The sequence below is a fragment of the Schistocerca serialis genome, chromosome 5, assembly GCF_023864345.2.
Source record: "Schistocerca serialis cubense isolate TAMUIC-IGC-003099 chromosome 5, iqSchSeri2.2, whole genome shotgun sequence".
In the NCBI taxonomy this organism is placed as follows: Eukaryota; Metazoa; Arthropoda; class Insecta; order Orthoptera; family Acrididae; genus Schistocerca; species Schistocerca serialis.
Window position 1 is genome coordinate 646,985,183 of NC_064642.1, and position 26,463 is coordinate 647,011,645.

General features: G+C 43.3%; 1 protein-coding gene across 1 annotated transcript in view; it reads left to right on the top strand.

Annotated features, from left to right (window-relative positions):
* LOC126481362 (glutamate receptor 1-like) overlaps positions 1-26,463 on the top strand; it is a 1,387,178-nt gene that overhangs the window by 1,054,620 nt on the left and 306,095 nt on the right. Inside the window, exon 8 of the mRNA XM_050105062.1 lies at positions 14,881-15,087. Within this exon, the coding sequence (XP_049961019.1) occupies positions 14,881-15,087 (207 nt within the window). The remainder of the gene's footprint in view (positions 1-14,880; positions 15,088-26,463) is intronic.

Below are 26,463 nucleotides of genomic sequence, written 5' to 3' on the forward strand. Positions count from 1 at the left end.
TGCTGGAGATCAGAGACAGGCAGGCTTTGTTGGCGATCATCGCTGGCATCACGAGCCCTTAGGTTACCCTACCTCATCCTCCCGCACACCTTTATGTTTTCGCAACGACCACTTGACACTGTAGGAAGCGCTGTAAAAGTTATACGGGGCGCTCGGCGTGCTGTCACAAGGCTTATTACATTAGCTCACAACTCGCTGCCCCTCACCCCCCCCCCCCCCCAGCTTTGTGTTTCACTTACGCCCGACCACCATAAAGAGAGACGTGTGGGGCGCCAAGTGAAAATAAGCAACTCCGCTGTAGGTGACGTAAAACAGGCTACGGAGACGCCGTACGCGTGAGTGTCTCAGGTCCCTCTCCAGTGTTCTGGAAAACGCCTCACATCGCAGAATGAGGTCCGCTATTGAGGTGGACCGGATACACAAGGGACTCCACAGAAAGGTAATGATTCATGCGATTATGGTTCCTAAGGCTTCAGTGGACTTTTGTAATTATGTGGTATCCTAGAAGGGTCTTCGATAGATTTGAGCGTATCCATGACCCCAGAGGTGTCCCTTGAGCTTCATTGTACTCATCCAGCTCTGCAATGCCCAGGAAGTCCTTTGGGCTTCGATGAACTCGTGCCATTTCGTAACCTGCTAGGAGTCTCTGGAACTTAGATAGACGTATGCAGTTTCATAACTACCAAAGATTAACGGTTTAATTACATAATTTGGAAGCTCTGTTGCATAGCACAAATGAGTTCAGATCTTAGTGTCGTTTGGAGATAACAAAACAGAAGTGAATTTTGACCACGGCAGGTCAACAGAAATACGCGATGCTAAATGTCAGTTTTGACGAGCGACTCAATGGAATCGTTGCTTTGACGTCACTTCTTGATCCTCACTTCGATTTAAAATTCTTTATGGTCATAAATTTATAGCGCTATCTGATGTCACTGTTTACGAGAGAAATTATATTTTTAATCTTTGCTATGTGTGAGAAAAGAAATATTGTCTTTTCTGTTTCAGAGGGAATAACTGTATTTGTTCGATTTAGCAGTCTGTTTTTCTTTCCGATAAATATTTTTTTAAATTATTACTTTGTATCGTGGTACCCCCTAAAGCTGAAGTGCTTTCTGAAGATAATTACCTCGTTCCCATTCCGATAAATAGTTGAAGTTTTATGCATGGTATCTGATCCGGTTTACCACTGATACATACACTTACTTGTAATTGCGTATTGCAGTCTCCATTACAAGTGCATAGCTAAAATGTGTATTCGATACCAGGTTCGATTTACTTACGGTAAGTTTGTTTGAAGCCCATATTGTACGTTGTGGTTTCCACTACAGTTGTACAACTGTTGTACGATACTCTATGCGTTTCCTATCCTATGTACTCGTAGAGTTAACTTCTTGTGATCATTTCATTTACCACTGGTAACTATACGACAACAATTATTGAACTGCACTCCTGGAAATGGAAAAAAGAACACATTGACACCGGTGTGTCAGACCCACCATACTTGCTCCGGACACTGCGAGAGGGCTGTGCAAGCAATGATCACACGCACGGCACAGCGGACACACCAGGAACCGCGGTGTTGGCCGTCGAATGGCACTAGCTGCGCAGCATTTGTGCACCGCCGCCGTCAGTGTCAGCCAGTTTGCCGTGGCATACGGAGCTCCATCGCAGTCTTTAACACTGGTAGCATGCCGCGACAGCGTGGACGTGAACCGTATGTGCAGTTGACGGACTTTGAGCGAGGGCGTATAGTGGGCATGCAGGAGGCCGGGTGGACGTACCGCCGAATTGCTCAACACGTGGGGCGTGAGGTCTCCACAGTACATCGATGTTGTCGCCAGTGGTCGGCGGAAGGTGCACGTGCCCGTCGACCTGGGACCGGACCGCAGCGACGCACGGATGCACGCCAAGACCGTAGGATCCTACGCAGTGCCGTAGGGGACCGCACCGCCACTTCCCAGCAAATTAGGGACACTGTTGCTCCTGGGGTATCGGCGAGGACCATTCGCAACCGTCTCCATGAAGCTGGGCTACGGTCCCGCACACCGTTAGGCCGTCTTCCGCTCAGGCCCCAACATCGTGCAGCCCGCCTCCAGTGGTGTCGCGACAGGCGTGAATGGAGGGACGAATGGAGACGTGTCGTCTTCAGCGATGAGAGTCGCTTCTGCCTTGGTGCCAATGATGGTCGTATGCGTGTTTGGCGCCGTGCAGGTGAGCGCCACAATCAGGACTGCATACGACCGAGGCACACAGGGCCAACACCCGGCGTCATGGTGTGGGGAGCGATTTCCTACACTGGCCGTACACCACTGGTGATCGTCGAGGGGACACTGAATAGTGCACGGTACATCCAAACCGTCATCGAACCCATCGTTCTACCATTCCTAGACCGGCAAGGGAACTTGCTGTTCCAACAGGACAATGCACGTCCGCATGTATCCCGTGCCACCCAATGCGCTGTAGAAGGTGTAAGTCAACTACCCTGGCCAGCAAGATCTCCGGATCTGTCCCCCATTGAGCATGTTTGGGACTGGATGAAGCGTCGTCTCACGCGGTCTGCACGTCCAGCACGAACGCTGGTCCAACTGAGGCGCCAGGTGGAAATGGCACGGCAAGCCGTTCCACAGGACTACATCCAGCATCTCTACGATCGTCTCCATGGGAGAATAGCAGCCTGCATTGCTGCGAAAGGTGGATATACACTGTACTAGTGCCGACATTGTGCATGCTCTGTTGCCTGTGTCTATGTGCCTGTGGTTCTGTCAGTGTGATCATGTGATGTATCTGACCCCAGGAATGTGTCAATAAAGTTTCCCCTTCCTGGGACAATGAATTCACGGTGTTCTTATTTCAATTTCCAGGAGTGTATATGTTTAAAAAAAAACGTAGATTAGTTACAAACACTTTATCCAACGCGTAAACGCCGCTATGACATGTGTACAGTGATTGGCAATGATGTGGCGCAAACGAACAGCGAAATTCGGCATGACCTGCTGGAATGTCGGAACATCGATGCTATCGATGACCTCCTGAATGGCTGTTTTCAGTTCAGCTGTGGTTTTGGGATTATGGCTGTACACCTTTTCTTTAATACAGCCCCTGCATTTGTTCAGATCTGGAGAATATAACGGCTAATCGATGCCCATGCGAGTGGCTCTGTGTACACCAGAGCCAGAATGCTGTCCCCAAAGTGCTCCTCGAGGACATCAAACACGCTCTTGTTCCGATGGGGTCGAGCTCCGTCTTGTATGAACCACACCTTGTCGAAATCAGTCCCCCAAACGCGCTAATTTTGCTTATTGACGAACGCAACGAAATGAAAGTGAGCTCCGCCGCTAAACCAAACCATACGTGCGCATACTAATTCCCATCATGCTTCGCAGCCAATCGTTCAGTTTGAATACCCTAACGCAAACCGTTCTGAAGTTATGACAATTTTATTTCATATATTTCAATAACTGTCACGCCGTACACACTTATGGCACTGCGTCTCCACTTGAGCGTATTTCCTTTACTAACTTCTATTTACTCGCGTTAAACTGGTGTCTTGGTACATAACAGCTGTAGAGCGGTTTTCTGATACTCGTTTAGGTTTCTTTTCGACAAATACTTAAGTGCTTCTAATCATTAACGTTTCCATTTATTCTTGTAAAGTACACACATTCGTAACTTCGCATCACAATGTCCTCATGATCTATACAGCTCGAGTGTATTGTTCGATACTATGTTAGAATTTTTTCGATAAATGTATATTCGTTAAAGTCATAAAGTATGTTTTTTATGTCCATTATAGCTCCATAGCTTGTTTCTATGGTACTCGATTCACTTTATTCCTGCCAAATACGTAATGTGCTTCATGTCTATTTACGATTCACCCATGAAAAGCACATACAATCGACTGCATATCGCAATCTGGTCTTGAGCTTAATAGGTAAAGTGTATTTTCCAGCACTAGTTAAAGTTTATTTTCGATAATTTTTTTTTGTTTTTCCCACTGCCTGTTGCTTCCGCTATAGCCGTTTTTACGATACTCGAATCAGTTTCATCACAATTAGTTAAATTGCCTCTTATTAAACTCTTTTCGAATTTCCATTGAAAAGTACTTATATTCGAAATGGCGTATTTGCAATCTGCTCTTGACCTATAGGCGAGTAACGGGTGTAAGTGCAGATATTTCTATTGGAGACTGAGTACGGTGTACTGAAACCACATTTCATCAGTATTTACGTCATTTGCAGACCCACAATTATAGTTATTAGAAGTTGTATGTTTTACGGTTGGGTAGCACCTCCAAGTACATGTGGCAAGAGCAAGCCCTCAGCGATTATTTTCCACTGGGCAACAGGTCAGGTATTCAAGTGTGGATGTTTGGACGTATACTGTTAGTTTATAATGACAGACGTGGTCCACGTATTGGTGCAGTTACAATACTGCAGAAAAGCTGATATAGTAAATTATGTTACGTGTTTGTGGGAAGTGTTTAATGAAAAATGATTCAAATGGCCCTAAGCACTATGGGACTTAACATCTGAGGTCATCAGTCCCCTAGACTTAGAACTACTTTAACCTAACTAACCTAAGGACATCACACACATCCATGCCCGAGGCAGGGTTCGAACCTGCGACCGTACGGTCGCGCGGTTTCGCACTGTAGCACCTAGAACCACTCGACCACTCCGGCCGGCATGAAGATGTAAATTCATGTAATCAAAGTTCTCTGTGTTTCTGATGTTTGAAGAAATTTCCATTGGTATGATGTTATAGTCGCCATGTTGTTAGTTTAAAAAGTTTGTCCAATCTTCAAGACATTGCTGGTCAAAGCTAATGGCTAGTATCGTGAATGGCACATTATCAGCCATGTATGTAACTGATGTTTCACAGCAAATACCCAATACTGACTGGATAAAAATAGTTTATGCGGTACTCATTTGTATCCGCAGAAATTTATCCAAATCCTGGTCTATCGAGAATGGAATTTACCTTTCTGCGATATTGCTGCTTACGTTGGTCAGGATCCCACGAGTGTCGTGCAGATATAGAATGGTGGGTCCAGTAAGGCCACGTTCAACACCATGTTGAAATTTTTATGATCCTGTGCATGTGGCTGGTGCGAGAGAGGGCTAACATGTTGTTTGCATGGCAATGGGAGAGCATCCAGTCACATCACGTACCTTGAGTTGGGAAATGGGCTTTTTTTGCAGCAACTCAAATATCCACGTGGACTGTAAAGTGATACCATGGACCGACAGACAGACAGTCAGTCATTCAGCACCACGACGACCACTGTTGCGGCTTTCAAGTCATGGCAGCAGAGAGAGGGGGGGGGGGAGAAGGAGCGGGGGGGGGGGAGCCGACAGTAGCGTGCTCCACGACACAGGACGTACGTACGACACCACATCGTCCTGTCAGATGGGTGCTAATTCTGCACACAGCAATACGATGGACGAATCCATGTATGAAGGCTAGAAGGACGAAGATCTGATTAATGTTAAAACAAGTAAAGATGACGTTTGCAGTGAACCCACAACTAGCTCTAATTAATTTGCATCAATTGTTGAAAGGCGTTTTGCAAAATTGCTAATTAAATGAAATACTGGGAAGTCATTAAAGTAACTATGAATGGCTACAGGTATCAGAGTATCCTCACAATGGAGAAGGAACATCTACGATTTAGCCAGAATAAGCAATGATTTGCGTATGTAGTAAAAAATGAGTGAGAAATTAGCGCAGACGGATCAGATACTAGAGCAAAACGGTGCACGGAAGAGGTAATACAGAGGACATCCAGTCAAAAAAATTCAGGTTCATATCCCCATCTCAAATAAGAAGACCGTCATAATTCCCAGAAGCTTAAAATGTGTTGGATAGTATCCCTGAAAATCAATTAGAACTTGTGGCTCTGTAATATGTAATGTTCTTAGTCACTTATATAATACATTTTTAATTCACCATGTCTGCAGTGAGAGATTAAATTATTAGTGAAGCCCGGCATTGTCAGGGATGCAATTTTCTGTATACCTTATACAGTGGTATTGAAAACTGCGGTCTGGGCATAAAAAGATATTTACATTCAATTTTTTTATTTAGTAAATTGCATTAAGTTGGGGCTCTTAATGCAATTTATTAATCAAAACAAATTTTTATGCCCAGACCGCAGTTTTCAGTATACTGAACGCTGTATAGTGTATACTGAAAATTACAAACTATGCATAACTTTTTTACATTATTTTCTTTAGTAAATTAAATTATTCCATTGTTACACCTCTCTATAAGAAGTTATATCAATAACTATCGCCCAGTATCATGGCTTATAACATTTTTCAAAATTTTTTGAGAAGGTAATGGACTTCTTCAAATACATTGCGGGAATGCAGTCGGGTGACGCACACAACCACGAGCTTTCCACAAAAGCACTCCCCGTACTTTCAAGACAAAACTGCAGTATAATCAGCAAGTAAGCGTTGTGCAATGGAACTTAAAGCCTCGGTTTGCACAACAATTCCGCAACGCGAACACACATACACACACACACACACACACACACACACACACACACAGAAATCACGCAACTTAAAACTCCTGTGGTTGCGTGAAGTCGCTATTCTCTACAGTGCGTACTGGTGTGTGTGTGCGTGTGTGTGTGTGTGTGTGTGTGTGTGTGTGTGTTAACTTTCCGGAATTGTTGAGATTTAAATTCCCATGTGCAGCGCTTACGTATTGCAGTTAAAACTCTGTTGAAATATCGGCGGTTGTCGGAGACGTCACCCGGCTGCATTCCCGTAAGTTATTCGAATAATGTATACATCGGGAGAAACTCAGGTCTCACAGTTCACTCCTTGGTTGTCAACAAGGGCGCCCGTACGATAGTTCGTAGGAACGAGGCCAGATCGTCGGATATGGCATATCTCTATACAGGATGTTACAAAAAGGTACGGCCAAACTTTCAGGAAACATTCCATACGCACAAATAAAGAAAAGATGTTATGTGGACATGTGTCCGGAAACGCTTAATTTCCATGTTAGAGCTCGTTTTAGTTTCGTCCACCTACGCTCAATGGAGCACGTTATCATGATTTCATACGGGATACTCTACCTGTGCTGCTAGAACATGTGCCTTTACAAGTACAACATGTGGTTCATGCACGATGGAGCTCCTGCACATTTCAGTCGAAGTGTACGTACGCTTCTCAACAACACATTCGGTGACCGATGGATTGGTAGAGGCGGACCAATTCCATGGGCTCCACGCTCTCCTGACCTCAACCCTCTTGACTTTCATTTACGGGGGCATTTGAAAGCTCTTGTCTACGCAACCCCGGTACCAAATGTAGAGACTCTTCGTGCTCGTATTGTGGACGGCTGTGATACTATACGCCATTCTCCAGGGCTGCATCAGCGCATCAGGGATTCCATGCGACGGAGGATGGATGCATGTATCCTCGCTAACGGAGGACATTTTGAACATTTCCTGTAACAAAGTGCTTGAAGTCACGCTGGTACGTTTTGTTGCTGTGTGTTTCCATTCCATGATTAATGTGATTCGAAGAGAAGTAATAACGTAAGCGTTTCCGGACACATGTCCACATAACATATTTTCTTTCTTTGTGTGTGAGGAATGTTTCCTGAAAGTTTGGCCGTACCTTTTTGTAACACGCTGTGTATAAAAGGCAGCGTCCTGACTGACTGAATTACTGTCTGACTGATCATTGCCCAGCCCATACTGAAGCCACCGTTTAAGAAGGGACTGTCCATTAATGAGGGGGTAAAATAGAGGATGAAAGGCTTTTTGATAATATGTCGTTATTAAGAGAATTTGGAAGCTGGAACTGTCCATTAATGAGGGGGTGAAATAGAGGATGAAAGGCTTTTTGATAATATGTCGTTATTAAGAGAATTTGGAAGCTGGAACTATGAAAACTGGTATTTGGTTTCTCAATTTAAAAAAAAAGTACGTGTTTCATCATTTTTATGGAAATTCAACCACTAAGGGGATAAAAAAATGGGTGAACATTTTTTAAAATATAGTTACTAACGAACTAAAGGATTTTAAGGCTACATCTATGACAATTGGTATTTGACTTCCTGGTTAGACGTAAAAAAGTACGTGTTCCAGTGTTTCTGGAAATTCAACCCCTTAAGGAAGTGCAATTGGAAATGAAAATTTTTATGAAAGTATTTCGTTACATTAAAAATATTTTAAAGCTAAATTTATGAAGACTGGTGTTTCAAGTCTCTGTTAGATATAAAGAAATATTTGTTAGAGGATGAAAGTTGCTACGGAAATATCTCCACAACATCGTAAAAGGCATGATTAACAGAACTTAGGATTCCAACTACAAGAACCGCTTTTTGGCCAGAAATACATTCGGAAAAGACAATACTTATATGGCATTTACTAGTGTGAAAAGCTTAAAGCTTAGAAGGTGAGGCAATGTGTGAACAACATGAAAAGTCGATTAAATAAAAAAAAAGTTTCTCCGAACGAAGCAGCGGGCGATAAGCTGGTTTGTAATATTTTGAAAGAATAGTGGCGACTTCTAAGCAGCGATAAAAAAATTCCAGTTCCGACCCCGATAAAAACGTGGTTAATAGCGACTTTTAAATTATTTTCTTGAAAGATAAACACCTGACTACACTATATTTTTAACTTAGCCCGAGAGCTAGGGTGGTAGAAGTAGAGGGCGGCTGAAGCCCCTTGCCCCTAGAAATGGGCGCCTTTGGCTGTTACCCACATGTAGCTACACTGATGGGATACATACCCAATCCTAATTTGGGTTTCAAAAGTGCCACTCAACTGAGATAGCTATTTATACATTTATTGAGACAGTAATAAAATCACTAAAATATAAAATGTCACTACTTGAAATGGTTTGTCACTTATCGAAAGTATTTCTTTGTGATGGTCACAATATTCTACTATAAAAGTTATGTTTTTGTAGAAAATACAGTACACCACGTATATGGTTTAGGTCCTGTTTAAGAAATAGAAAGCAGAAAGTTACATTAGGCTGGTCGAATAATACAAAGAGGGACGCCACACCATCTGCATGGCGAGGAATTATAAAGAGATTCTCACAAGATTCGTTCATGATCTACCACGTAATTTGTATCAGGAGGCTTAATCAACCCTGTCTGAAGATGATTCACGCATATGATACCAAGCGGACAAGTATCAACAATGAATGTAGTAAATGAGGTTTTGGTGACAGTTAATGAGTGGTTATCCACAAATGGGCTAGCTTTGAACTTTGAAAAAAATACAAGTCTTCCCTTTTTGAAGTCTAAAGGGTAGCGTACGCTGGATACTGATGAAAATTTAAACTGGAAAATCCATATAGCAGATCCTCTAAAACGTTTAGGTTAGGACACTTTTGCCATAAGAAAAACTGACCAACTTGAGCATATGAAGTCAGTAAGTTAACAAATTTTCCATAATTTCATTTACCCAGATCTTAAAAAATGAGATTCTCCCTTAACTCCTCCCTTAGGCAAAAAAATATTCATTACGCAGAAGAAGGTAGTCAGAATTGTCTATTGGGTCCACACATATGCATGTTGTTGGAATCTCGTTAAGCAGCTGGGAATGTTAATCACACTCTCGAAGCGGACTCATTCAGTTATGAAAATCGTTGTCAACAATCTGTCTGAGTTTGGGAGTATCAGAAATATTCACATGAACAGCACTAGAAGGAAAAATGACTTGAGAAAAATCTATGTTACACTTTGATGATTCTAACTTTGACACAGGAAGGTGTTAAATACGCGACCATGAAAGTATTTGATACGGAAACAAAATTTCTAATGCCATCCTGTGTTCAAGTGTAGATTACAGATTTTTCTCCTTACTCCATCTATACCACAGATTAATTCTTGAACAGAAGTAATTCGTGATTTAAACAGAAGAAAACTTGTCAGCGTCTAGCATACAGTAGTACAAATATTCCTTTCATTTTTTTGTGTTCTGTATCTGTTCAAATGACACATTCTCCTTTATGACGTTTATCGTACGATATATTGAACATTTAACTAACTCATTATCTGACTGAATTTGCCGTCATGGATATCGTTATCGTCTCTTAGCATGATGGTAGAGAGTGGCATTTGGTGAACGACACGCCTGGAGAAACTGAAGAATCAGACGATTACTTTCGGTTCTCATAAAAGGTAATTCTGGTAGCAGTCATTGGAAATCTGGTGGCAGTCAAAATGGTTCAAATGGCTCTCAGCACTATGGGACTTAACTTCTGAGGTCATCAGTCCCCTAGACTTAGTACTACTTAAACCTAACTAACCTAAGTACATCACACACATCCATTCCCAAGGCAGGATTCGAACCTGCGACCGTAGCGGTCGCGCGGTTCCAAACTGTAGCACCTAGAACCGCTCCGCCACCCCGGCCGGCTGGTGGCAGTCATTGGAAATCTAATGTGTTAAGATGAAACTAATGAGTAGGTATTGAATAGAATTGGGGAGAAGAAGAGTTTGTGGCACAACTTGACTACAATAAGGGATCGGTTGGTAGGACATGTTCTGAGGCATCAAGGGATCATCAATTTAGTACGGGGGGGGGGGGGAGGGGGCAACGTGGAGGGTAAAAATCGTAGAGGGAGACCAAGAGATGAATACACTAAGCAGATTCAGAAGGATGTAGGCTGGAGTAGTTAGTGGGAGATGAAGAAGCTTGCACAGGATAGAGTAGCATGGAGAGCTGCATCAAACCAGTCTCAGGACTGAAAACCACAACAACAACAACAACAAGATGAATGGTTGGCCCTATCTACTGGATTACCTTTCATGTACATAGGGTGCTCGGCTAACGCCTTAACTTACACCAATGTTATGGGTTTCTGAGAGACTGGCATGCGTCCACTCTCCGGCCACTATGGATGGTGAATCGTGGCGTAGAGTTGAAGCAGCATGGAATGACCCGATCATATTTGTGATCCAAGATCAGTTCGACATAGCACGCAGCCGGGTTGTAGCCATTTACCCTGCCATAGGAGGCAGACCGGTTTGTTGAATTTCTCACCGTCGACACCGCTAACCATCTAGGGATTTAATCATGTGTTATTTTTACTTTACTGTGCAGGCAGAAGAAGTTAAATTTTGTTGGTACACTTCCTGGTGCTGAAATTTTAATGGCTGGCAGTTTATTTGTTTTTACGTTACGTTAATTTTAAAGTGAGTGTGTTTGTTATGACAGTGGTGCCTATCTACATTATATAAAAATCATGTATATATGTACATTGATTGCACATCTGTTTCCTAAAGTACTCATTCGATGTTCACCAAGCTTAGTACAGATATCACTTACTCTGGAGAGGAGCACTGTGAGAGTAAGAACCACCAGTATTCCATATGGGAAGGTGATGGGGGTGGGGTAATGACATAGATGCATAAATTAGGACATCTGGAGCAATTTCAGCCGAATGTTGTACAATCATGACTCCTCGTTTGTAAGTACAATATAGATCTAAGAGGGCGTACTGAAATGTACTGCCCTCGAATTTTTTATATGAAAACTCTGAAAGCTTTTTAACAAAACAAAAGTTACTAAAATTCTGTATCTTTACTCATCATGCCTACATATTTATTTCTCAACATAGTCCACTGGCAGAGAACACATATCTCCTAATGAGAGACCATTTTGCTTATATTGACAATAGAGTGTTTGGCTGTGACGATGCAGCCACAAGCTCACCTATGCTTGGAACGCTTCATCACTATTAAAGTGAGTTCCTCGAACGTGTTCTTTAAGTTTTGGAAACAGAGGAAAATCGGATGGGCCAAGTTGAGACGGTATGGAGAGTGATCGATGAGAGTGAACCGAAGGCATCGGATTGTTGCAGATCTCGCGGCGGTCGTGTGTGGCCTGGGACTGTAATGCTGAAGGAGTGCGTGTTCCAAGTGCTGATGAAGTCTCGGAATTCGGAACTCGAATCCAGCACGCTCTTTATCAAACACAAACATAGTTACGTTACATACCGCCGTGTTACACCGCTTCAGTTTGGAGCCCTGTAGGGCGGACGTCATTCAGCGTAGAAATGAAGAATTAAAATGTAGAATGTTATTAACATTTGTTTTATTTAAAAAGATTTAAGAGTTTTCACATAAGAAATTAGGAGGTATTACGTTTCAGTACTACCTCGTAAAATACCGACGGTCGGATAGTGTTAGTACGAACGCGTAGGTCAAGATTGTTGGTTTCATTTTTATCTCTGGAAAATAGGGCCACTGCCAACGGTCCACGACATTTCCTACCCAGGCAGAATCACAATTTTCGTCAGGATTCACATGAAATCTGAATAGAAATATATCTAAAATTTGTTGAATATATATGTGAAATATTTATAGGGTTGTAGATAAGTACCTCTGCTCCCTGGACCCGGGTAGGCGCGCTGGCGGATTAACGACGACTGCCAGTGTGCCGGCCAGCCAGGATGTCGTTTTTAGGCGGTTTTCCACATCCTACTAAGTGAATACCGGGCTGGTCCCCACGTCCCGCCTCAGTTCCACGGCTCGCAGACATTTGCAACATATTCACACTGTTTCACGATTTACACTAGACACAGACAGCTGGGGTACACTAATCCCGTCCTAGGGGGGTTTGGGGTGGCGGCAGAGGGCATCCGGCCACCCCTTAAAATTCACCATGCCAAATCCGTACGTAACCCTGCTGATCCTGCGCACAAATTCGGGATAAAGGCAGTAGCGAAAGAAAGAAAGAAAGATAAGTACCACTGGGTTTCAGAAGACAACTATGCGAAACATACAAGGCATACAGGAAACAGATAAATATCAGTGGATACAGGTTCCCCTACAAGTTTTTAACTTAGAATTGTGCTCCGTGTAGGAAACATCTGTGTTGGGGCAACGTCAATGGGGCGGAGGAGCAAGTGCGCGGAATTCGTTAAAATCTTTCTTGTAGCCCGGGAAGGCAGCTTTTCCTGGAAATCTGCTCATTGCGTTGCCTATCTGTATGCGCAAACGTATTCGACGCGAAAATGAGGCGCAGGTGACTCCTCTTCACATTCGGAAACATCTGCCCGCTAATGGTGCGCTTTAAAACTACGCCACTACGAACCTAAACTTGAAGAGATGCCCTCTCCAGTGAACGAGGCTTTTTTCGATATTTTTTACGGTTTCCGCTAAGTCATCTTCTAAAAAACCGCAGGTATTTACGGATAAACCAATGAGGAGGTACACTACTGGCCATTAAAATGGCTACACCACCAAGATGACGTGCTACAGACGCGAAAGTTAACCGACAGGAAGAAGATGCTGTTATATGCAAATGATTAAATTTCAGAGCATTCACACAAGGTTGGCGCCGGTGGGGACACCTACAACGTGCTGACATGAGGAAAGTTTCCAGCCGATTTCTCATACACAAACAGCAGTGGACCGGCGTTGCCTGGTGAAACGTTGTTGTGATGCCTCGTATAAGGAGGAGAAATGCGTACCATCACGTTTCCGACTTTGATAAAGGTCGGATTGTAGCCTATCGCGATTGCGGTTTATCGTATCGTGAAATTGCTGCTCGCGTTGGTCGAGATCCAATGACTGTTAGCAGAATATGGAATCATTGGGTTCAGGTTGGTGATACGGAACGCCGTGCTAGATCCCAACGGCCTCTTATCACTAGCAGTCGAGATGACAGGCATCTTATCCGCATGACTGCAACGGATCGTGCAGCCACTTCTCGATTCCTGAGTCAACAGATGGGGACGTTTCAAAAATGGTTCAAATGGCTCTTAGCATTATGGGACTTAACTTCTAAAGACATCAGTCCCCTACAACTTAGAACTACTTACAGCTGTCTAACCTAAGGACATCACAGATATCCATGCACGAGGCAGGATTCGAACCTGCGACCGTAGCGGTCACGAGGTTCCAGACTGTAGCGCCTAGAACCCCTCGGCCAACCAAGCCGGCTGGGGACGTTTGCAAGACAAAAACCATCTGCACGAACAGATCGACGACGTTTGCAGCAGCTCGGAGACCATGGCTGCGGTTACCCTTGACGCTGCATCAGAGACAGGAGTGCCTGCGGTGGTGTACCCAACGACGAACCTGGGTGTACGAATGGCAAAACGTCATTTGTTCGGATGAATCCATGTTCTGTTTACAGCATCATGATGGTCGCATCCGTGTTTGGCGACATCGCGGTAAACGCACATTGGAGCGTGTATTCGTCATCGCCATACAGGCGTATCACCCGGCGTGATGTTATGGGGTGCCATTGGTTACAGGTCTCGGTCACCTCTTGTTCGCATTGACGGCGCTTTGAAAAGTGGACGTTATATTTCAGGCGTGTTACGACCCGTGGCTCTACCCTTCATTCGATCCCTGCGAAACTCAACAATTCAGCAGGATAATGGACGACCGCATGTTGCAGGTCCTGTACGGGCCTTTCTGGATACAGAAAAAGTTCGACTGCTGGCCAGCACATTCTCCAGATCTCTCACCAAATGAAAACGTCTGGTCAATAGTGGCCGAGCAACTGGCTCGTCAGAATACGCACTCACTACTCTTGATGAACTGTGGTATCGTGTTGAAGCTGCAAGGGCAGCTGTACCTGTACACGCCATCCAAGCTCTGTTTGACTCAATGCCCAGGCGTATCAAGGCCGTTACTACGGCCAGAGGTTGTTGTTCTGGGTACCTGATTTCTCAGGATCTGTGCACCCAAACTGCGTGAAAATGTAATCACATGTCAGTTCTAGTATAATATATTTGTCCAATGAATACCTGTTTATCATCTGCATTTCTTCTTGTTGTAGCAATTGTAATGGCCAGTAGTGTATGTGTGCAATATGCGGCATAAGTTTACGCGGGCAGAAGTCGGTGTTCACACTGTGTCTGACGGTTCGGGCAGGCGCCGGCGGCGCTGATGTACGACGCGGTGCTGGTGCTGGTGGAGGCGATGAACCGGCTGCTGCGCAAGAAGCCGGACGTGTTCCGCGGCTCGCTGCGGCGCGGCCAGCTGCCGGGCAACGCGACGCGCGCGCTCGAGTGCAGCGCCAGCAAGGGCTGGGTCACGCCCTGGGAGCACGGCGACAAGATCTCGCGCTTCCTGCGCAAGGTACGCCACCGCCCGCACTGCGCTGCCGCCCGGAGGTGTGTGTGTAATAGCAGCAGGTGGCACGTTGAGATGCGGCAGCACACCGAGGTGGTCTCCTGTTTAGTCGCGAAGGTATGTACCACCATTTACCCCCAGCGCAATGCACAGACTCGACAGCACCGCCAGCACGATCTGCGAGAAGATCTCTCGTTTCTTCAGGAAATTATGGTGCTTCGTGCCACAGTCGAAATACTGCACTGATATGAATACAGCTGCACTGTGGCTGTAGAGCGGAATGGCTGCTAGTTCTGGTGGCGTAAGTATGTTTTCATAGGTACACTTTATTAGAGAAACAAAATTGATCCATTACCACAAGCCCCATATATGCAAGAAAAGTGCTTGGTATGATGGTTCAATAACAAAAATTAAAATGAAATATGTCCAAAGGCAAAAATTCAGGTAACAAAAAAATGACAAAAAAATGGAAGCAATATGTCGTGTCACTAATGTGGTGTGCGTACTGTAAGACCTTCGGTACACACACCATCAGATTATTTGACTTGTCGCTCTAGCGAAGTGCGCGAGTGTCAGCAATACGTCTCGTGTTCTTATCGTGGCGTGTTTATGGCTCTGAGCACTATGGGACTCAACTGCTGTGGTCATCAGCCCCCTAGAACTTAGAACCACTTAAACCTAACTAACCTAAGAACATCACACACACCAATGCCCGAGGCAGGATTGGAACCTGCGACCGTAGCAGCAGCGCGGCTCCGGACTGGAGCGCCTAGAACCGCACGGCCACTGCGGCCGGCGTGGCGTGTTTATCTTCTGCCGTTAGGTCAGACGATAGAAATGCCACTTGCACGCTTAGAGTAGCAGATTGACGGTGACCAACTTTAAACAGAACTTGATTAATTTTCACACACATTTATTAAAGTAATAATAAGCATAAAAATAACTTAACTTGGTTCTCGATGCTATTTACAATTGACAATCTGAAGTTCCTTTGGTCTTGGTACGTTAATCTTATTCTCACATATCTCTGATACTTGACAAAGTGTCTACACATTTATCTTCATGGCTATGTACAGGAATATGATAATCTTATTAGGCGCAGATTGACATTTGACCATAGACTGGTACAGACAAATGCAGACTGGTGCAGACTAATGCAGACTGACTAATCGGAGGTCTGTACACTCGTTATAATACCTCGAGCGTTCAGGTATCACTGCGCGAGTGTGATCCGCGAGGAGAAAAGGTTCTACGTTTGCAGCAATCTCATTTGCTGCGTTACATATTAATACGCGGATCGGCGGAAGAAGAATTTGGTCCGTCTCTAACCAGCGCCATCTCGTAGTGCGGAGACGGACGAGCGCTGCGCCTGCGCTGTTGTGCTTAGCGGGGCGCGCTCTATTGGGAAAGTTGTGTTCGCGCTGACTACGCGGAACTATGTACACAACAACTAACTTCAACAGGAAGTCTGGACCAAAAGCACTTTTTTTCTGTTTTTGTAGCTTTCATTTAACAGTTTGATGCAGTCCGTCATGATTTCCTCTCCTGTACAATCCTCTTCATTTCCGAGTAGCGCTTACAGAAAAAGTCGTCAGCTATTTGCTGGATGTATTCCCGGGTAGTTTTGACCCGATTTCTCCACTTCGTACTCCATTCTATGGCTTCCACAGCTCCACCCTCAATCTCCAAATGGCAAAATGATAATACGTGAACTCAAACAGCAACAGTGAATTGCAAATAAAAAACGATAAGTAAAGCCATAGCAACCGGAATAACAACACGCAAAATAACAACACTACCAACTTATGCACCAACCTAGTATTACTCAGAAACGAATACGCAGTGTCATCTCAAGCTATAAAACCAGATTAGCCCCTTTCGCTCCCATCACTTAACTGCTAACTGCCATAGTTCCCTTAGATTTCCGCTCAGCTACTTTTATAATAGTGGACTGTGGTATCATTCTTATGGAGTCGACCAATCAACACGTCTGAAGTATGCAATCGTTTTTACGACTTAAAGGTGTGCTGAAGGCCAGTTTTAAGGAAGATGCACTAGATCAAAATGCAATGCAGCGACCATCATACATTACCAGTATTGTTCAGATGCTAATTGTGTTTGTAATATCCTAGCCAACCTAGCAATGCTTCGCAATTGCTAATGTGTATCTCTGTCCCTCTCCTCCTCCCTCCAACACGCTGCCTGATTTGTAATCTACCAATGAAATTCAGCCATTTCCTATATGCATAAAAGACATTCTGTTTAATTTTTATTTTAACATTTTGTGGTAAGTTTCGTTTTGTATGTTTTAATAGCCCTTCTATCCCCACGCCTACCCAGTTCCGTCAATATACATCTATACCACTACAGAAAGACAGGTCGTTGTTTTATGTTATTACCAGAAATATTGAAAAACACTAGATCGATTTACTTCACATTTTTACTTCATACTCTAATTAACATTCGGACAGCCACAAGTTATAAATATTTTTAATATATAATATGTAAATACATATGTAATATATAAAGAGGAAACGTTACGAAAAATCTCGGAAAAGTTCGTGACTGGTTTACCTGAAATTTTTAGACGACACAGTAATGAACATTTGTACTACATAAGCTATACAATTTTAGTATGTGTAATATACCAGAATACAAGTAATACATAAAGGAGAATCGTTGTAATATAAAAACCTCGAGGATTTCCTGAACGGCTTACTTCAGTGTTCTTCAAGATTCGCAAATAAATATTAAGACAAAAATGCTACCTGAAACAGCATCTTTTAGATGAAACGAGTTACTTATCTTGGGCTATGTAGTCCGATTGAATTGCTTCAATTACATCAAAATGTTTTCTAAAGAAAGTTCCAAAATTAAATTGAGCCATGTTCTTGTGCATCATGCTTCATGGATTTAGTTCATCAAAGCTACCTCCCACAAAAGGCATTAGGTCTCAGAAAATAACAGATAATTCTAACTCAATAAATGTTTGCAAATTTGAGGATAATCTCTAGAAAGGTAAACAGTATGTACACTGGAATCATTCTATGTGAGCTCGTGTATGTAACAGTACATGAAAAGGGACCGACAATTTTTACCAGTTTCATGTTGCAGCTGAAAGTACCTGATGTATTGCACCAGAACTAACTTTCATCAGGTGAAAATTTAGGTTACAATGAACAAAGACCCTATTAAGATCGAGTGCTTGCACTGATCGTACATTGGAAAAAACAATGAAGAATTAAATAGAATTGCATTACACCCCGCGCCAATCACACTGTTGGTAAGCTATGAATGCTTCCTAAATACGTATCAATCTTGGGATGGAAATGAACGTGTAGAGATTTACACATTCACGCAGATCGGCACTTTTTTTCCCGCTCGTGGGATGTATATTGAATCTGTCATTGATGAACTTCTCAAATGGGGTACAAACCAACTGCTACACCACTCTTTTTCCTCATTGTCAGCCTACAAATGCCAGCCACAAATTTGTCTCTTCATGCAAGGTAAAAAGAACAGAATAAAATTAAAGCAATTACAGCCCTCGGTCGTGAAAATTAAGTCTTTTGACCTGGTTTCGGCACTTCTAAAAGTGCCTTCATCAGAAGTAAAACATACAGACTGGCATGTCACGTATAAAATAAATATCAAGCTTAGGCACAACATTTTTAAAGTAGAATACATGGAAGACACTCCGCTACGGGCTGCTCACATTTGTCAAGCTACAGGTAGCATCAGACTGAAAAGGAGACGTGAATGGGTACCATGGCATGGCACTCCATGGGTCATTCTTAGCCCAGTGATCACATTCTTCATCATCCAACGATTTGTTGTCCACCTAAACTGTGAAGCTACTAGCCGCTGATGAACCACTTTTGCCAGCAACTCAATCGTGTTACGCAACTCTCATTGGTTAATCAGCCAAAATCTACTTTAACATCGCTAATTATCTATGAGATGGATACATTAGTCGTTAAGTTTGCTACATCTAACGAGAAAGAAACTAATTCTGCAATAATTAAACTTTCATGTTTCGAAGGTCAGGCCTCCAGCATCAGAACTGCTGAACAAGAGTCTCTAAGAGCGATGGTAGCGAAATACAAATAAAGACACTAAAATTACGTTGTCATTTTCCTCGGGGCCGAGTCTCCTTAAGAAGTACATACATATCAGCATAAACTAATAAAAGATGCTAAAATGGATTCTCATAAGACATCCTGAGTGCTGACAGCGTCAAAATGTGACGTTGCCAATACACAGGAAAACAAACTGCGAAGCTGCCGATACTCAGAACAACATGTGCAAATCCATTTTAGTATGTTACGTGTGTTGACGGTGATGTGGATGTATTTATAAGAAGACACAGCTGCAAGGGAAGTCGTCACATAATATTACGTTTCTTACTTATGTTTTACCTTGATAGCTTTTAAACATTCTAGTATAACAATTTGAGGAATAACTTGGTTTCGAATAAAGCACAGTTCGAATAGTGTTTGAAAGTCTTTTTGGTTGGCATCCCCTTGTACTCAATAGATGGATATGTAAACAGGGACTGTTAGAGCAGCTTAAGAAAAATATCCTTCAGGTTTCAGTTATGGCAGCACTTGGTCACAACAGTCAAGCTTAGGTCTTTTGTGTACGATAAATCCGTTACAAATTCATAACTATTCTTCATTCTGCCAGTGTATTAACTCTGTAAATATTAGCTGTTCCATTTTATTGTAATGTATTCACATGTCTTGACAGTTTCCCTACAAATGATCAGGGAAGTGAGTATTATATTATGTTATATCTTCTGACATGTTCCACACCCACAAGAATCATCTCATTTTTGGGTCAATGGAACGAAAACTGAATGTAATCTAATCTAATCTCCTTCTGAATGCGTGTTTTTGTGTTGCCCACTAAACATGTTGTAAGCCCAGTATTTCAACATTGGTTGTAACAAGGACCTCATGTCCATTTTTGATGAACTCAGTATCTGTTTTTACCTTGTACATCATTGATGTGAATGATTGGGTCTCCAGAAACTTTAAAAATGTCTTATTTGTTATAATTAAGTTTAAATTAAATGTCATATTGTGATTTTTATGGCGTAACTGAGCCACTATGTCACCTTGCGTACCGTAATACAATGCACTTAGAACACTAGTTTACTGGTTAATATGCTTCAAGGTATTACCAGTAGGTACACAAGACTGTTAAAGGACAACAAATGGTGTTACCACCAACTAAATCGAATAAAGGGCTATTATTCTCTAATCCCCCTATTGTACTGTTGTTCTGGAACATGGGGTATTGTCTTCCAAGGTCGTCCCTCGGATACAGTCCAAGTGCCTAGTAAGTTGGAGATGCCATGTAAGATCACGAGCCAGCGTACAATTCCATACATCGCCACTGATTCCATATGAATTCCCGTTGTGACTGATATCATTAGTTCCTTTCCTTTCCCGACTCCTCCAGCAATTTACATAATATGTATCATAGCTGTGTGTTCCACATGTCGTTTGTTCTTCCAGACACATCCAAAAGAACAGACACCATGCACTCATATAATTGATTCGCTCCTATGGGCATTGAACCCATAACCTTCAGTGCAGATGCACATTTACATTCGACCTCCAGTGGGAATCTAAAATTAGTGTATCTGTAGAACATGAATAGGGACTGTGGATAGGTTGCCCTGGAAGGGAATGTGAGCTGGCCAGGGAGCGTGCCGAGATATTTTGCTCATTTATGATAAACACTATGTCTAGTTCACGCACTGGTTGATACAACTGCCCAGTAAGTGGGAGATCTTAAGTTCGGGTCTGGGTCTGGCACACACTTTCACTCATCACTGCTGATTCCGCATGAAGTCCCAGTGCAGCTGATGTCATTAGTTCCTTCCCTTTTCTTCCCCCCCCCCCCCCCCCAAATCCTCCATATTCTCCATCTGACACAAGTCCACTATGTATGGAATAGTGGGAAAATCCAAATTTGGCAAGAAATCCAAAAATAGCTTAGATTTTCTTGTTAAATCGCTGTAGAAGTAGTGCTGTTCCCATGAGTATAAATTGGTAGGGGCCGGCCGCGGTGGTCTAGCGGTTCTAGACGCTCAGTCCGGAACCGCGCGACTTCTACGGTCGCAGGTTCGAATCCTGCCTGGGGCATGGATGTGTGTGATGTCCTTAGGTTAGTTAGGTTTAAGTAGTTCTGAGTTATAGGGGACTGATGACCACAGATTTCTGAACTGGATTGGTGTAGAAAAGGAGAATAATGTTTTAAAGATAATGATTTATTTTCCATTGTTCATAAAGTAAACAGTGTATATTAACAACATATAGATGCACACACACACACACACACACACACACACACACACACACACACACAGAAAACATCAAGAAAACCGATAAACTGCAGGGAAGGGATTCTGACTGCAAATGGAGGAATATATGTCCTATGAACATGTGTCCAAAAATAGAACGGTGCCACTGTAGATAACATTGACGAATAACAGTTCATCTGATCGTGTGCAGTTTGTTCCTTGTGTGCTCGCGGTGGTCTCGCGGTTCTAGGCGCGCAGTCCGGAACCGCGCGGCTGCTACGGTCGCAGGTTCGAATCCTGCCTCGGGCATGGGTGTGTGTGATGTCCTTAGGTTATTTAGGTTTAAGCAGTTCTAAGTTCTAGGGGACTGATGACCACAGCTGTTAAGTCCCATAGTGCTCAGAGCCAGCCTTGTGTGCTGCAGGATGTGTAAACTGCAGAATGGTCAGGCATTCATGTCGGCAACAAACGAAGTTGGTGTTTGTGTACAGCTAAGCAGATGAAAACGGGCGAAAGGCAGTACGGCTATATCCTCACAGACACCAACCACATCACAACATTTCAAGCCCTTTTTGGGCGTTTTTGTGATGATGGATCCTTTCAGATAGACGAACGTGCAGTGAGGTAATGGACTGTGCATGCACCAGATTTGGAGGACTAAATGCTACGGGATATTGAGATGAATCTAGTACAAGTTCCAGACAAGTGGTTCGTCAATGTGGTGGAAGCCAAAGAACGACTATGTGTATCGTGCATGACAACTGCTACTATCCGTATCACGTGCAATCACATTGACGTCACTCTGAACACCTGTTGCGACGTGAATGTGATGCCGCTATACTGTGTTCCAGGATGATTTGTTGTCCTTGTACGACATCATCCATTTCCAGACACATGTTCATAGAACCTTCTATCCTCCATTTACCGTCCCAGCAATTTGACGGTTTCATTAATGTTCACCCATGTATACAGGGCGGTCCATTGACAGTGACCGGGCCAAATAACTCATGAAATAAGCATAAAACGAAAAAACTACAAAGAACGAAACTCGTTTAGCTTGAAGGGGGAAACCAAATGGTGCTATGGTTCGCCCGCTAGATGGCGCTGCCATAGGTCAAACGGATATAAATTGCGTTTTTTTTTTTAATAGAAATCCCCATTTTTATTACATATTCGTGTAGTACGTAAAGAAATATGAATGTTTTAATTGGATCACTTTTTTCGCTTTGTGATAGATGGCGCTGTAATAGTCACAAACGTATAAGTACGTGGTATCACGTAACATTCCGCCAGTGCGGACGGTATTTGCTCCGTGATAAAATTGACCGTTTACCAATCGCGGAAAAGGTCGATATCGTGTTGATGTATGGCTATTGTGATCAAAATGCCCAACGGGTGTGTGCTATGTATGCTGCTCGGTATCCTGGACGACATCATCCAAGTGTCCGGAGCGTTCGCCGGATAGTTACGTTATTTAAGGAAACAGGAAGTGATCAGCCACATGTGAAGCGTCAGCCACGACCTGCAACAAATGATGGTGCCCAAGTAGGTGTTTTAGCTGCTAATCCGCACATCACTAGCAGACAAACTGCGCGAGAATGGGGAATCTCAAAAACGTCCGTGTTGAGTATGCTACATCAACATCGATTGCACCCTTACATATATCTATGCACCAGGAATTGCATGGCGACTACTTTGAACGTCGTGTACAGTTCTGCCACTGGGCACAAGAGAAGTTACGGGACGACGACAGACTTTTTGCACGCGTTCTATTTAGCGGTAACGTAAACCCGCATAATGTGCACTATTGGGCGACGGAAACTCCGCGATGGCTGCCACAAGTGGAACATCAGCGACTTTGGCGGATTAATGCATGGTGTGGCATTATGGGAGGAAGGATAATTGGCCCCCATTTTATCGATAGTAATCTAAATGGTGCAATGTATGCTGATTTCCTACGTAATGTTCTACCGATGTTACTACAAGATGTTTCACTACAAGACAGAATGGCGATGTACTTCCAACATGATGGATGTCCGGCACATAGCTCGTGCGCGGTTGAAGCGGTATCGAAAAGCATATTTCATGAGAGGTGGATTGGTCGTCGAAGCACCATACCATGGCCCTCGCGTTCACCGGATCTGACGTCCCCGGATTTCTTTCTGTGGGAAAAGTTGAAGGATGTTTGCTATCGTGATCCACCTACAAAGCCCGACAACATGCGTCAGCACATTGTCAAAGCATGTGTGAACATTACGGAAGGCGCACTACTCGCTGTTGAGAGGAATGTCGTTACACGTATTGCCAAATGCATTGAAATTGACGGACATTATTTTGAGCATTTATGGCATTAACATAGTATTTACAAGTAATCACGCTGTAACAGCATACGTTCTCAGAAATGATAAGTTCACAAAGGTACATGTATCACATTGGAACAACCGAAATAAAATGTTCAAACGTACCTACGTTTAATATTTTAATTTCAAAAACCTACCTGTTAACAGCAGTTCGTCTAAAATTGTGAGTCATATGTTTCTGACTATCACAAAGCGAAAAAAGTGGTCCAACTACAACATTCACATTTCTTTACGTACTTCACGAATATGTAATAAAAAATGGGGATCACTATTAAAAAAAACACAGTTGATATCCGTTTGACCTATGGCAGTGCCATCTAGCGGGCCAACCATAGCGCCATCTGGTTTCTCCCTTCAAGCTAGACAAGTTTCGTTCTTTGTAGTTTTTTCGTTTGCCGCTTATTTCGTGAGATATTTGGCCCGGTCACGATCAATGGACCACCCTGTATACAGGGTGTTACAAAAAGGTACGGCCAAACTTTCAGGAATCATTCCTCACACACAAATAAAGAAAATATGTAATGTGGACATGTGTCCGGAAACGTTTACTTTCCATGTTAGAGCTCATTTTATTACGTCTCTTCAAATCACATTAATCATGGAATGAAAACACACAGCAACAGAACGTACCAGCGTGACTTGAAACACTTTGTTGCAGGAAATGTTCAAAATGTCCTCCGTTAGCGATGATACATGCATCCACCCTCCGTCGCATGGAATCACTAATGCGCTGATGCAACCCTGGAGAATGGCGTATTGTATCACAGCCGTCTACAATACGAGCACGAAGAGTCTCTACATTTGGTACCGGGGTTGCGTAGACAAGAGCTTTCAAATGACCCCATAAATGAAAGTCAAGAGGGTTGAGTTGAGGAGAGTGTGGAGGCCATGGAATTGGTCCGCCTCTACCAATGCATCGGTCACCGAATCTGTTGTTGAGAAGCGTACGAACACTTCGACTGAAATGTGCAGGAGCTCCATCGTGCATGAACCACATGTTGTGTCGTACTTGTAAAGGCACATGTTCTAGCAGCACAGGTAGAGTATCCCGTATGAAATCATGATAACGTGCTCCATTGAGCATAAGTGGAAGAACATGGAGCCCAATCAAGACATCACCAACAATGCCTGCCCAAACGTTCACAGAAAATCTGTGTTAATGACGTGATTGCACAATTGCGTGCGGCTTCTCGTCAGCCCATACATGTTGATTATGAAAATTTACAATTTGATCACGTTGGAATGAAACTTCATCCGTAATGAGAACATTTGCACTGAAATGAGGATTGACTCATTGTTGGGTGAACCAGTCGCAGAAGTGTACCCGTGGAGGCCAATCAGCTGCTGATAGTGCCTGCACACGCTGTACATGGTATGGAAACAACTGGCTCTCCCGTAGCACTGTCCATACAGTGACGTGGTCAACGTTACCTTGTACAGCAGCAACATTAGGGTTATCGTCAACTGCACGAAGAATTGCCTCGTTCATTGCAAGTGTCCTCGTCGTTCTAGGTCTTCCCCAGTCGCGAGTCATAGGCTGGAATGCTCCGCGCTCCCTAAGACGCCGATCAATTGCTTCGAACACCTTCCTGCCGGGACACCTTCGTTCTGGAAGTCTGTCTCGACACAAATGTACCGCGCCACGACTATTGCCCCGAGCTAATTCATACATCAAATGGGCATCTGCCAACTCCGCATTTGTAATCATTGCACTGACTGCAAAACCACGTTCGTGATGAACAATAACCTGTTGATGCTACGTACTGATGTGCTTGATGCTAGTATTGTAGAGCAATGAGTGGCATGTCAACACAAGCACCGAAGTCAACATTACCTTCCTTCAATTGGGGCAACTGGTGGTGAATCGAAGAAGTACAGTACATACTGACGAAACTACAATGAGCTCTAACATGGAAATTAAGCGTTTCCGGACACATGTCCACATAACATCTTTTCTTTATTTATGTGTGAGGAATGTTTCCTGAAAGTTTCGCCGTACCTTTTTGGAACACCCTATATATTGCTGTACACTTTTTGTACCTAATCAACTGTAGAAAATGAATCAATATATTTATAACACTATCATTGTTTTCCGCCTATTAAGCATTGATTCTTTTCATCATTCTGCAATATTTTCCAAATAACAGTTCTTTATATGCTTTTAATTCAGTTTGTTTTTCCTGCAAACGGATAGTCCCGTAGTTCGCGCGGACGCCGCAACAAGCCACCGCGCCACTTACCGGCATCCTTCCCGTTCACACTGATGCAAGTTGCAGATCTCTGTAGCTGACGTGTACGCATCGCTGTGCTACTTTATAATGTTTACGATTATTGAATCGCTCACCGCGTGTGAGATACGGTCAGTGATACGTTTTTTGACCGCGAGAAGCCTATCACCTGCAGAAATTCATCGTCCGTTAACAGAAGTTTATGGCTTGAATGCAATGAGTGAAGGTAAAGTGCGTCAATGGATTAGAGAGTTTAAAAATGGTCGTCAAAACGTCCATGACGAAGAACGCTCAGGCCGGCCCTCTGTGATCACTGATGATTTGGTGGCTGCAGTCGAAACAAAGATTCGTGAGGACAGAAGATTCACAATTTCCACTCTTTCTCTGGAATTTCCACAAGTTTCAAGAGTGGTTTTGTACAAAATTGTGTCTGAAAACCTAAACTTTAAGAAACTGTGTTCTCGGTGGGTACCCAGACTCC